This window comes from Panulirus ornatus, chromosome 44 (assembly GCF_036320965.1).
Source record: "Panulirus ornatus isolate Po-2019 chromosome 44, ASM3632096v1, whole genome shotgun sequence".
Lineage (NCBI taxonomy): Eukaryota > Metazoa > Arthropoda > Malacostraca > Decapoda > Palinuridae > Panulirus > Panulirus ornatus.
The window spans coordinates 13,454,240-13,468,721 of record NC_092267.1 but is presented as its reverse complement, the minus strand read 5'-3'; the positions used below and the strand labels follow the sequence as shown (position 1 = coordinate 13,468,721).

Below are 14,482 nucleotides of genomic sequence, written 5' to 3'. Positions count from 1 at the left end.
GAAGGAGAAGCAGGAGACCAAATTGGAGGTGAAAAGATGGAGTGAAAAAGATTTTGAACAATCGGGGCCTGAACATACAGGAGGGTGAAAGGCATGCAAGGAATGGAGTGAATTAAACGACGTGGTATACCAGGGTTGACATGCTGTCAATAGGCTGAACCAGGGCATGTGTAGCATGTGGGGGCAAACCATGGAAAGGTCTGTGAGGCCTCTATATGGATAGGGAGCTGAGATTTCGGTGCATTACACACGATAGCTAGAGACAGTGTGAACAAATGTAGCCTTTATTGTCTGTTTTCCTGGCGCTACCTCGCTGAAGTGGGGGTAGCAATGCTGTTTCCTGCTGGGCAGGGTAGCGAGAGGAATGGATGAAGGCAAGTTAGTATGAATATGTATGTGTATATATGTATATGTATGTATATGTGCATGTGTGTGCATTTATATATATATATATATATATATATATATATATATATATATATATATATATATATATATATATATATATATATACATGTATATATATATAAGTGAATGGGCTTTTCTTCGTCTGTTTCCTGGCGCTACGTTGCTGATGCAGGAAATGGCGATCAAGTATACTACTACTACTACTACTACTACTACTACTAATAACAACAACAACAATAACCCGGTCTCGTGCATCAAAGATGCCAACACACTCACTCAGCTGCTTCCAAAACACTTGCCTCTCATGATCTTTCTTCTCATGACGAGGTGCATAGGCACCAATAATCACCCATCTCTCTCCATCCACTTTTAGTTTTACCCATATCAATCTAGAGTTTACTTTAGCGTGAAAGAATGTGGCTTTTGCTGTCTTTTTCTAGCGATACCTCGCGCTCACATGGGAGGAGGGGGGTGTTATTTCCTGTGTGGCAGGGTGGCGAAGAGAATGGATGAAGGCAGCATGTATGAATATACACATGTGTATATATGTATATGTTTGGGTATGTATACGTTGAAATGTATAAGTATGTATATGTGCGTGTGGGCGTTTATGTATATACATGTTGGACTCATAGGAATATACATATGTATGTGGTTTTGTTGTTATCCCTGGGGATAGGGGAGAAAGAATACTTCCCACGTATTCCCTGCGTGTCGTAGAAGGCGACTAAAAGGGGAGGGAGCGGGGGGCTGGAAATCCTCCCCTCTCGTTTTTTTTTTGATTTTCCAAAAGAAGGAACAGAGAGCGAGGCCAGGTGAGGATATTCCCTCAGAGGCCCAGTCCTCTGTTCTTAACGCTACCTTGCTAATGCGGGAAATGGCGAATAGTATGAAAGAAAGAAAGATGTGGGTTTGTTGGGCCATTCTTTCATCTGCTTCCTTGCGCTACCTCGCTAACGCGGGAGACAGCGCCAAAGTATAATAAAATAAATAAATAATAATAATAACAGCTAGAGACTGAGTGAGAACGAGTGGCCTTTTTTGTGTTTTCCTGATGCTACCTCGCTGAAGAGGGATGATATTTCATGTGTTTCGGGGTAGCGTCGGAAAGGATGAAGGCAGCAAGTATGAATATGTACATGTGTATGTATGTATATGTCTGTGTATGTATATGAATGTATACGTTGAAATGTATATGAATGTATACGTTGAAATGTATATGCAGGTATATATGCGTGTATGGACGTTTATGTATATACATGTGTAAATACGTTGTTTATATATGCAGGTATATATGCGTGCATGGACGTTTATGTATATACATGTGTAAATACGTTGTTTATAAGTTTCCTTGCGCTACCTCGCTAGCGCGGGAGACAGCGATTAAGTATAATAAAAAATCAAAAAATATCTATTCATTCATCATACTTGGTTGCTGTTTCCCACATCAGCTAGGTAGCAGCAGGAAACAGACGAAGAACAGCCCATCCACACACATTTACATGCATATACATGTGAACATATACATACACATACATATGCATACAAAGACAAATACATACATACACACGCACATATTGATATATGCCTTCATCCATTCCAGTGCTACCCCGCCCCACAGGAAGACAACATATTAACCTTGGGAACAGATGAACAATGGCCTCATTTTCGCACGTCCATTCCAAGTTGTCATGTAAAATGCATCAAAAACTATCATCCATGTCTCCTGGTTCAGCCCACTGGCAGTATGGATACAAGAGGCTGTGATCTCAGTGCATTACAAATGACAGCTGCACAATGGATGCGAGAAAACGAGGCCTTTCCTTTATGAGGCCTAAAATGAGCAAGCTCCCAAAATCACAATTAAGGGGTGGGCACAGGGTGAGAAAAGGATAATGCTTCTTCACTGGAAATATCAAGGGTTGAAATGTCTTATAGTGGGGTTTCTACCACAAATGACATATATTATGTAAAGTATACTTACTCATGAAGGCATCGATGAGGTCCTTGGCAGCACGGCGGTGTGATTCTATAAATAAGGAGAAGGCTTTCCCACGGGGAACAGATGTGGCTTGCCCAAGCTGGGCTCCACCTCGGGCCCCGATGGTAGGTGGTGTCCCACCAACTCTCTCTGTCACCCCTAACTGTGTAAGGAATATAAAGTTATACATCACAGCAGTAAAATATTACATGCAACTATATACATCTGAACATAATAGGCTACTTAAATCTACAAGATACCTCTTGCTATTTAAAATTTACATATATGAAGGATGACATGGAGTTGACCACAAAGATCTCAGAAAAAAACTAATTTCACTCATAAATCCCTAAAACATATCTAATGTAATTTTGTAGATCATTATGAAATATCAAAGAAATGAGGGCACAGCCTTAAAAACAATGTGTCCCAATATACCCTCATTGAAAACTGAACTGCTACAAACTGAAGGATAAGTGCCTAAAACCAGGTTAATACATTACATAGAACCTAATCATGAATAAGTCATAAATCATGTGTACTTACTTCTCCAGGAAATTCGATATCAAGAGTGCCATCACTTCTCTGTGTCTCATAAGGCTTCTCTAGAAGGCGCAGGACTTTCCCCTGATCTGTAGCCATCTCTTCATTCACCACACTTGGGTTGCCTGAAAGTACGTATTTCCAATGAAAAATAATAATCATCCATATCAGAAACCCCAATTTTATATTATCATCCCTTTCCACTCAAGGATGATGGTATTTCATTTATTGTTTGTTCATAGTTACCTGAATCAGTGAAGTAACATCAGAAATAGATGAAGAACAGACCTCATTCACTTACATCCATTCTCTAACCACCATGTTTACTGCACCGAAACACAACTCTTTATTCACAACCAGACACCGCAGATCTTTCTATAGTTTCCAATGTCTTCACTGACAGCATGTCATCCCCTGTATACCACACCACTTCAATTCACTTTGTCCCATACACATATTTCACTATTCAGCAAGTTCAGGCCTCAATCATTCGAAACCTTTTTGACTCCATACTTACATTTCCAATCTGGTCTTCCTCTCCCCTACACTTTTGACACATACAACCCCATTGGCAATCTCTCCTAACTCACTCGCTCCTTATGTCCAAACCATTTCAGTATATCCTCTTCAGTTTTCTTAACCATACTCTTCTTATTACTACACTTCTCTCTTACCTTTTATTCCTTAATCAACCCTCATCACACAAACTACGTTGTTGGAACTACTGTTCCTTCAAACATACCCATTTTTGCTCTCCCAGATAACGTTCTCTCCTTCCACACATTGTTCATCGCTCCCAGAACCTTCGCCTCTTATCCCACCCTGTGACTCATTTCCGCTTCCAGGGTTCCATTCACTGCTAAGTCCACTCCCAGATATCTAAAACATTTAACTTTCTCCATTTTTTCCATTCAAACTTACGTCCCAATCAACTTGTCCCCCAACCTTACTGAATCTAATAATCCTTACTCTTATTCAAATTTACTCTCAACTTTCTCGTTTCACACTTTTCCAAACTCAGTCACCTTCTGCAATTTCTCACTCGAATCAGCCACTAGAGCTGTATCACCGGCAAACAGCTAACTCACTTCCCAGGCCCTCTCATCCCCGAGAGACTGCATACTCACCCCTCTCCAAAATTTCATGTGTGGCGGGGTGGCGACAGAAATGGATGAAGGCAGCAAGTACGAATATGTACATGTGTATATATGTGTATGTCTATGCATGTATACGTTGAATTGTATGTATGCATATGTGCGTGTGTAAGCGTTTATGTATATACATCTGTATGTGGGTGGGTTGGGCCATTCTTCGTCTGTTTCCTTGCACTACCTCGCTAACGTGGGAGACGGCGATTGTGTGATATTATATATATATATATATATATATATATATATATATATATATATATATATATACACACACAATTTCCGAATCCAAATACTAAACTAAATTCCTTACAAACCTCCACACCAAAATCTCTCTTAATTAATGTTTAAGTACAAGTCCAGCTATGTTTTTCTACATCAAATTTTGGCTTCACAAGTCCGGCTATGTTTTCCTACATAAAATTTTGGCTCCACAAGTCCGGTTATGTTTTCCTATACAAAATTTTGGCTCCTTGAGAGCCTGAAGCTACGGACAATATTATCTTACCTGTCGTAGATGAGGGACGCGAATGAGGAGTGACCTCCACATTCAGCCTCGCCGTGTTTTATAGCCTCACACAGTTGCCTCCATCCGCCATAAAACTTAGCAGCCTAAAAAAAAAAAAAAAAAAAAAAAAAAAAAAAAAAAATCAAAATAAAATCCTTATAAAATTTAGAAATTCAAATGAGTTTCCTTTTGAAAGTCTTGATGTATATATAAATATATATATATATATTTTTTTTTCAGATCAAAATCTCGATATATATTTTCAAATTAATGTCAATCTAAAAATAGAAGCTGTACAATTAACAGTTGCGTAAGTTTGGGAAACACATGAGCCATCTTGGTGATCAATGTGTTTCCCAAAGTCATGAGACCGGATGTTTTCCGGTGTAAACATCCTAAACAATAATCAAAACTGTTTTGGTCATGGGGATTTACCTGGTCTACCAAAATAGTTACTAATATTCAGTGAGAGATTGTGGAATTCTTATGTAATCATCAATACCGAGACATTTCTTTACAATATAGGTAGAACTCAAATCAGTCAATATGTAGTTCAGTTAAGGATCAGTTAAATCTGTCAATATGTAGTTCAGTGTAGGATCAGTTATGGGGATTGGTTAATTTCAAATGTTATCACCCTAAGCCTTCTACGGTGACACTGCGGGTCAGTCATCAGAGTACAGAGGTCATGGGTGACTATTGGTTCTAATAGTTGTGAAAAGGATTAGTTATTGTTTGCTCAAAAGCTAATATCAAAATAATACTTCTCTGTGTTTTCGCTTTTATACTTCTATTCTTTTTAAACGTGTATTTAGGGATGATTTCAATCTCACATTAAATACGGTTGGAGGCCTAATGACCTTCCTCATAAGTCGCTGGCCGTAAAACCCAACAAATACAAATGAGGTGACAAAAAATATATATATTAGTCATGAAACATGGAAGCTTGGTCACGAAGGATGGTTAGGTTTTAGGCCTATCGGCTGAGAGGGTCATTAGAGTCGTCAAGGTCATGATATTACCACATAAAAACGACTTCTCTGAGGTTGCTGAGGGTAATTCTACGACCATATACACTAACACTGCAGATGGCCCATTGCATGGTTGCGTCAGCCAAGTCTTATAATTTCACTGGCCAGGGACGCCATGGTTTACAACTTTAATCCGAAATAAAAATCCAAAACCAAAGCTAGAACTTCAAAGTATCGTCATTTCGAAAGCCAGATGTAGCGCTGAATAGTAGCACAATGGAATCATACAAACTTGGGTTAAATTACGAGAGCTTCACCAGTGATATGCAATAAATTTCTTTCCCAACAGAATAATGATAATGACGCTTCTCAATAACCTACTTATCCCACAGACCAACAAGGTTGATGTGTATTTTATGGCATGGTTGTCTTGTGATCAATAATGAACGTGGAATGGTCATAAACACAGGTACAACACCATGAAAGGTGTTGTGAGGGCCTGGCTGGGTTACCAAGGGTGAGGCCAGCCAGGTTGGGAACCCCCGGCCGGTTATCTGCCGTGGTGACCCGGTGTGGTAATCCCATGTTCAGCAGCCGGTCAACAAGTCTCCCGGATATTATTATTCTGGTCCCGATGCATTCCAATACACTTATTATCACACACATGTATTCTACTCTCCCTGAGTATATGTTTATAACCATACAAAAGAGAGTTAAATCTACTTTAGTTATCATGAGTCATAAGACTGATGGCTTCCACACATAACACTAGCGGAAATTCTTACCTGTGTAAAGTTTTTTTTTTCTTTTTTTTTACCCAAGGTTATTTATACTTCCAGTAAATCTAACATTTTCAAAATACACTTTATGCTCAAGTTCGCTCAATATGATAATAACTTCTGAGAATATGAAGTGCTTACCACGTCACGTATTAGCAAATTGGTGCCTTTAATCTTACACTTCATAAGCGAACGAGTGAAATAATAACAAACATACAAAATACCCAGCAGCTCAGATATCTAACAGCTGCAATCTATCTAAGATTATAAATACACAGACGACCTAAAAGGTAATATCGAGCTAAGGTGACTTGCAACGTGCAGACGTCAAACATGGCTCATAGCACCCTCCTTGGCCTGGCGTGCTTACAGAGCATATAGCGTAACGCCGCATAACGATCTTACCCTTGAGCACAAAGGTACGACCTTTGAGGACGACAGCACGTTTCTTTAGTACAATGGTACGCCGCTTAAGCAGTAGGTATGACCCTTGAGCACGAAAGTCCAACCCATGCCACATGATGTCATATCCAAGGGTCGTACCAGTTGTATTCAAGGCACACACAATCGTGCTGCAGGGTCGTACCGGTTGTATTCAAGGCACACACAATTGTGCTGCAGGGTTGTACCGGTTGTATTCAAGGCACACACAATCGTGCTGCAGGGTTGTACCGGTTGTATTCAAGGCACACACAATCGTGCTGCAGGGTTGTACCGGTTGTATTCAAGGCACACACAATCGTGCTGCAGGGTCGTACCGGTTGTATTCAAGGCACACACAATCGTGCTGCAGGGTCGTACCGGTTGTATTCAAGGCACACACAATCGTGCTGCAGGGTTGTACCGGTTGTATTCAAGGCACACACAATCGTGCTGCAGGGTTGTACCGGTTGTATTCAAGGCACACACAATCGTGCTGCAGGGTCGTACCGGTTGTATTCAAGGCACACACAATCAAGCTGCAGGGTTGTACTCGTCGTGAACAAAGGTGGCATCTTCGTGCTCAAGGGTAGTACTAGGCCTGATGGTTGTATTTCCGACCTTATCAAGTTTCACTAAGGCGAGATTAACCACACTCCACTCATTTCTCAGCTGGTGGGGTCAGCAATACTCCACACCTATCCTACCTCAGCATGAGGGGTCAGAAATATTCCACATCCACATGCTTTAGCAGGTGGTGTTAGCAATACTTTACGTCCACTCGAGCCTCATCAGGTGGGGCTAGCAATACTTTGCACCCACTCCTGCCTCAGCAGTTGGGGTTATCACTACTCAACACCCACTCGGGCCTCACCAAGTGGGGTTAGCAATACTTTGCATCCACTCCGGCCTTACCAGGTGGGGTTAGCAATACTTTACATCCACTCCGGCCTCAGCAGGTGGGGTTAGCACGACTCTACACTCACTCCGGCCTCAGCAGGAGGGGTTAGCAATACTCTACCTCCACTCCAGCCTCAGCAGGTGGGGTTAGCAATACCCTACACCCACTCAGGCCTAAGCAGGTGGGGTTAGCAATACTCTACATCCCTTTCCTGCCTCAGCAGGTGGGGTTAGCAATACTCTACACCCACTCAGACCTAAGCAGGTGGGGTTAGCAATACTCTACATCCCATTCCTGCCTCAGCAGGTGGGATTAGAAATACTCTACACCCACTCAGACCTACGCACGTGTTTACAGCAATACTCCATAACCATTCCTGCTTCAGTAAGTAGCAGGAGTGGTTATACCCCACACTCACTCTTGTCTCTGCGGGTAATGTCAGCAGTACTCCATACCCATTCCTGCCTCTAACAGAAGGTGGAGTCAACAATACACACATTCTCCTGCCTCAGAAGGTGGGTCAACAATACCCTACACCTACTCCTGCCTCAGAAGGTGGGGTCAACAATACTCTACATCCACTCCTGCCTCAGAAGTTAGGGTCAGCAATACTCCATACCTGCTCCTGCCTCAGTTCCATATGCCATCCTCTCTCAGTAGGTGGGGTCAGCAATTCTTCTCACCCACTCCTACTTCAACAGATGGGATCAGCAATACTCCACTCTCACTCTTGCATCAGCAGGTGAGGTCAGCAGAAGTCCACATCTACGCACATCAATTCTTTTTCAATCCATGAAAAACAAAAGTCTGGCAGTACCTGAATTATCATATAATATCTTTTTTAAAAAAAGTAATGTTTTTTATATCATTTTCTACTCTGACTTTTATTTACTTAAAGACAAGAAATCTCATGTTAATTACACATTATGCATGTAATATTGACTGTTAAAACTTCTTCCTATTAGATATACTAATCAATGGTCAATATTCTGGCTTCATCAGTTATAAAATCATCATCCGATTACACCCTCTTATCTACTAAAAAATCCTGTTCTTCATTATTTATGCATTATATTAGATCGCTATTTCACGTATAAGTGAGGTGGGGCCAGGAAATAGACAAAGAATGGCCCATCCACTCATATACAAATTTTTTTTTTTTTTTTATTATACTTTGTCGCTGTCTCCCGCGTTTGCGAGGTAACGCAAGGAAACAGACGAAAGAAATGGCCCAACCCCCCCCATACACATGTATATACATACGTCCACACACGCAAATATACATACCTACACAGCTTTCCATGGTTTACCCCAGACGCTTCACATGCCCTGCTTCAATCCACTGACAGCACGTCAACCCCGGTATACCACATCGCTCCAATTCACTCTATTCCTTGCCCTCCTTTCACCCTCCTGCATGTTCAGGCCCCGATCACACAAAATCTTTTCACTCCATCTTTCCACCTCCAATTTGGTCTCCCTCTTCTCCTTGTTCCCTCCACCTCCGACACATATATCCTCTTGGTCAATCTTTCCTCACTCATTCTCTCCATGTGCCCAAACCACTTCAAAACACCCTCTTCTGCTCTCTCAACCACGCTCTTTTTATTTCCACACATCTCTCTTACCCTTACGTTACTCACTCGATCAAACCACCTCACACCACACATTGTCCTCAAACATCTCATTTCCAGCACATCCATCCTCCTGCGCACAACTCTATCCATAGCCCACGCCTCGCAACCATACAACATTGTTGGAACCACTATTCCTTCAAACATACCCATTTTTGCTTTGCGAGATAATGTTCTCGACTTCCACACATTCTTCAAGGCCCCCAGGATTTTTGCCCCCTCCCCCACCCTATGGTCCACTTCCGCTTCCATGGTTCCATCCGCTGACAGATCCACTCCCAGATATCTAAAACACTTCACTTCCTCCAGTTTTTCTCCATTCAAACTCACCTCCCAATTGACTTGACCCTCAACCCTACTGTACCTAATAACCTTGCTCTTATTCACATTTACTCTTAACTTTCTTCTTCCACACACTTTTCCAAACTCAGTCACCAGCTTCTGCAGTTTCTCACATGAATCAGCCACCAGCGCTGTATCATCAGCGAACAACAACTGACTCACTTCCCAAGCTCTCTCATCCCCAACAGACTTCATACTTGCCCCTCTTTCCAAAACTCTTGCATTTACCTCCCTAACAACCCCATCCATAAACAAATTAAACAACCATGGAGACATCACACACCCCTGCTGCAAACCTACATTCACTGAGAACCAATCACTTTCCTCTCTTCCTACACGTACACATGCCTTACATCCTCGATAAAAACTTTTCACTGCTTCTAACAACTTTCCTCCCACACCATATATTCTTAATACCTTCCACAGAGCATCTCTATCAACTCTATCATATACAAATGTATATACATAAATGCCCATATGCATACATATACATACATATCAACATATACACATATACATACAAACACACAGACATATGCATATATCCACATGTACATATTCATACCTGCTTGCCTTCAATCCATTCCTGGCACCACAGAAAACAGCATCACTACCCCCAACTTCAATGAGGTAGTGCCAGGAAAACAGACAAAAAAGGTCACATTGGTTCACACTCAGTCTCTAGCTGTCATGTGTAATGCACTGAAACCAAAGCTACCTATCCATATCCTCGCCCCACAGACCTTCCCATGGTTTACCCCAGATGTTTCACATGCCCTGGATCAGTCCACTGACAGCACATCGACCTCGGTATACCACAGCGTTCCAATTCACTCTTCAGGCCCTGATCACTCAAAATATTTCCACTCCATCCTTCCACCTCCAATTTGGTCTCCTGCTTCTCCTTGTTCCCTCCATCTCTGACTCATTTGTCCTCTTTGTCAACCTTTCCTCACTCATTTTCTCCATTTATCCAAACCTTTTCAACACACCCTCTTCTGCTCTCTCAACCACACTTTTATTACCACACATCTCTCTTACCCTTTCATTATACTTGTTTAAACCACCTCACACCACACATTGTCCTCAAACATTTTTCAGTAATGGAAGTAATAAATTTTGAAATCTCACCATTTTCTGCTGATGATGTTAGGCCTGTGTGTAGAGAATTTCTGGAAAAATTTATTTTATCTTCCTTGACCACTGCACGGTTTACGGCCTTTCTCCATGACAAGTCCACTCTCCTCTTCTAGATGCTAGATTCTTCTCCATATTGAGTTCACTCTCCTCTTCCAGATGCTGGATTGTTCTCCATGTTGAGCCCACTTTCTACCAAATGCTGGATTGTTTTCCATGTTGAGTCCACTCTGCTTTACCAGATGCTGGATTTTTCTCCATTTAATCAGTTAAGTGCTTAAACAGTCTTTGGGACTTCTGATTTTATAGCATTCTTCTTGTATGACCATAACAATGCAGTTTACTATTTTGTACATCTGCCATGAATGATGACAATTTCAATCTGATGCTAATTATCATTTGCCTCATCTCACTGACACTATTATCAGTCTGGGTACTCTTTTCTCATGCTATAATCTTATTTCCAATTTTTTTGGTTCACTGGCCGCATCTCTCTCCCGTATGGAAGAAATGTTTTCAGAAGTTTTACATACAAGAAGTTTATCCTTTAACATTAGTAGCAGGTAGGAGCATTAGGTAGAAGTAATAACTTGGGATATTAGGTAAACACATTAGGTAGCAGCAGGTAGGAACTTAGGTAGGAGCTTCTGAAACACTATGCTAGGGCTGCCCTCTGCCAGAAGTCAGTTAAGGTTGAAGCACTAAAGTGGCACTGGAGTTCACCATTTATAAAGATTTTTTCTGTGGTCACCCCATTGAGGGAGTTCTTGAAGGGAACTGGCATCAGAGATACAGATAGATAGGTTGAGTAACATTTTTACCTAACAGCAATATGAATGTGAACTCACATTTTTTAAGTAATACAATGATTTATTTCAGCCTGAATGGTCAAGTTTGTGTTTATAATGTCACCAATGCATGTAAAGTTTTCAGCTTTAAAATCTAATCATTATCTAAAGCAATGTGTTCCTGGTCTCCCTTCATTACCATATATAGGGAAGAACAACTCCTTTCCTATACAACAGCTTATCCCATTGATACTTAATCTCTTTTTAAGTTTTTGTGCTGTCTGTAACCTTAAACTAACTAACCTCCCTAGTACAACTGCATGGCTCCTGACCATGATGAATGGCCTTTGGGTTTGATGATCTGGCCTATGACCTGACCCTTTGGGTTAAGTCAAAGGCCAAGTCTTCACACTTTCAAGGGTTGTGCTACTGTTCAAGGACAATACTGATATGCTCAGGGGGTAAAAAATATTCACTAAACATTAACCTTGATAAAACACATCTTGTTTTGCCAGAGTGAACTTTGCTGTGATTCTTATCCAACATTCTCTTTTGAAAGCAAAAAACAGTCTTCTGTCCTCTAATATCATCATCAAGACAGATGGATGGCACCCATCATATCGACCTTAACCAAACTTGTGTGGTAAACACTACTGAATCAATTAATGTGCCATATCGCACATATGACATACAGTGCAATACATCATTTTACTGACTACAAACGTACTATGCAGATAATTCATGATGTAATGTAACATACTGACATGTCATCATATGTTACCATACAGCAGACACTCATGCCATCAGGCATCATACTGATCACATGATGTACTATGCATCATACACACATTAGCGTAATGCATCATTCTGATCATGTATTATAATGTCTCATACTGATTGACATACCATCATTAATCATATTAATCAAATGAGGAAGGTTCATGATCCAGCAGTATAATGCATCATACTGAACATCTGGTGAAAAGCATCATTCCAATCACACATGCCATGCATACATTAGTATACTGCATCATTCTGATCATGTGCTATAATTCCTCATACTGACTGACGTACCATCATTAGTCATATTAATCAAATGAGGAAGGTGTCACCATGACCCAGCAGTATAATGCATCATACTGGTGAAAAGCACCATTCCAATCACATATGCCATACATGTGTAATCATATAAGTGCCATCAGGCATTACAATAAAACCAATATGCACCACAACAGACTACCACATATAATTATCATCATGCATCTGAAGTAATTACTAATCTATCGTCATGTACTGTACTAACTACATATTTGCTAACATGAATGCACATTTGCCACAATGTACCATTCTATCTACACACTTACCATCAGGCATCATACTGAATTACTACATGTACCATGAAGTATATAGCCTAGATGTGATGCAATTTCATCATTTTTACAATACTTGGCATCACTCATCTTGTTCATCCCTTCTATCTACTTATCATATCTCTAATGACTTCCCTTCAGGAACTCCCTAAAGGAGGTGGCCAGGGCAAAAGTTTCTTTAATTGGTGAACTTGTGCTGCTGTTTAGCCTTCAGTGCCTCATCCTTAACAGGCCACTGGCAGGCAGCAACTTTAGCAGTGTTTTCAGAAGTTCCTACTGACTACTTCTACCTAATGTGTCTACCTAATGTTCCAACATATTACTTTCACTTAATGCTCCCACTTAATATTCCTACCTACTGCTTCTACCAAACAATCCTATCTAATGTTCTTCCATACTACTTCTATCTATTCCTCCTACTACTTTGCCAAACGCAGGGCTAGCACATAGCACTCACCTCAGAAAAAATCTAAAATCTAGAGTTACAAAGAATGAGCTATGTGAGTTAAGTGTTTTCAAGTGTTATGTTTGTGAACAGAATGCCAGCAGTCCACGTGTGGATGAAGCAGAAAGAAAAGTCAGCTGTCTGGGTCAGATTAGTGTGGCTTGACAACCACTGAAGTGTTGGCTCACTATGAAGCCATCACTAACCCTCCAAATACCCAGGCAGGTAGTAATGGTAATATACCTCCTTGGTCAGTGGCTGCCTACCAACTACTACCTACATCATCATGTTTCATATTAACTACGTATACCAAACTCAGTCATCTCGGCTACACACTATCATACATTAATCTGATGCACCCCTACATATAATTTTCCTCATTCTAGACCTCACATTTTCCCTTTGTTTCATTAAACTGGCCACTGTTTTTGTAGAACTAGTGCTCTCCAATTGTCTAAAGGCATTAAAAGAAATAATTTCTAAATTCTTTTCACTAGGTGTGAAAAAAAAAGTATGCCATTAAATTACACTTCTGGAAAATCTTGAAATCCTGAAGTTTAAATCTAAACGAATGCCCACCTTATGTCTGGCTAACATCTTCGAAATTACACATTCTTTTTAGCTAACTATCTATATCTCTGACACCCATTCCCTTCTGCATTCCCCTCAAGAAGGTGGCCACAGCAAAAGAGTCTTTATAACTGGTGAACTCTAGTGCCACTTCTCAGCCTTTATGCCTCACTCTTAATAGGCTTCTGACAAAGGGCAACTCTAGTGCAGTGTTTTCAAAGGCTCCTACCTAATGTTTCTACCAACTACTATTACCTAACATGTCCATCTAATGCTCCAGATTACAACTTCTACCTAATGTTCTCAGCTAAAGTTCCGACTTCTAACCAATGTTTCTACCTAATGGTCCTGTCTAAAGTTCCTCCTAACTACTTCTATCTGTTGCTCCTACCAGTTTGCCAATAGGTAGGATTATTGCAGAGCAAGCAGAGCAAAAAATCTAGAGTTAAGAAGAATGAGTTGTGTGGGTTGAGCATTGTTGAGGGTTATATGTGAATGCAGAGATTATGTGTTTGTGGACAGAATGCCAGCAGTCCA

At 40.7% G+C, this 14,482-nt stretch overlaps 1 protein-coding gene across 1 annotated transcript in view; it reads right to left on the bottom strand.

The window, feature by feature from the left end:
- LOC139762757 (phenoloxidase 1-like) overlaps nucleotides 1-4,664 on the bottom strand; it is an 84,150-nt gene extending 79,486 nt beyond the window's left edge. The window contains exons 1-3 of the mRNA XM_071687865.1: nucleotides 4,589-4,664; nucleotides 2,936-3,057; nucleotides 2,393-2,552 (exon numbers count right to left, since the gene is read on the bottom strand). Of these exons, the coding sequence (XP_071543966.1) occupies nucleotides 2,393-2,552; nucleotides 2,936-3,031 (256 nt within the window). The 5' untranslated portion in view covers nucleotides 3,032-3,057; nucleotides 4,589-4,664. The remainder of the gene's footprint in view (nucleotides 1-2,392; nucleotides 2,553-2,935; nucleotides 3,058-4,588) is intronic.
- Between the last annotated feature and the right edge of the window lie 9,818 nt (nucleotides 4,665-14,482).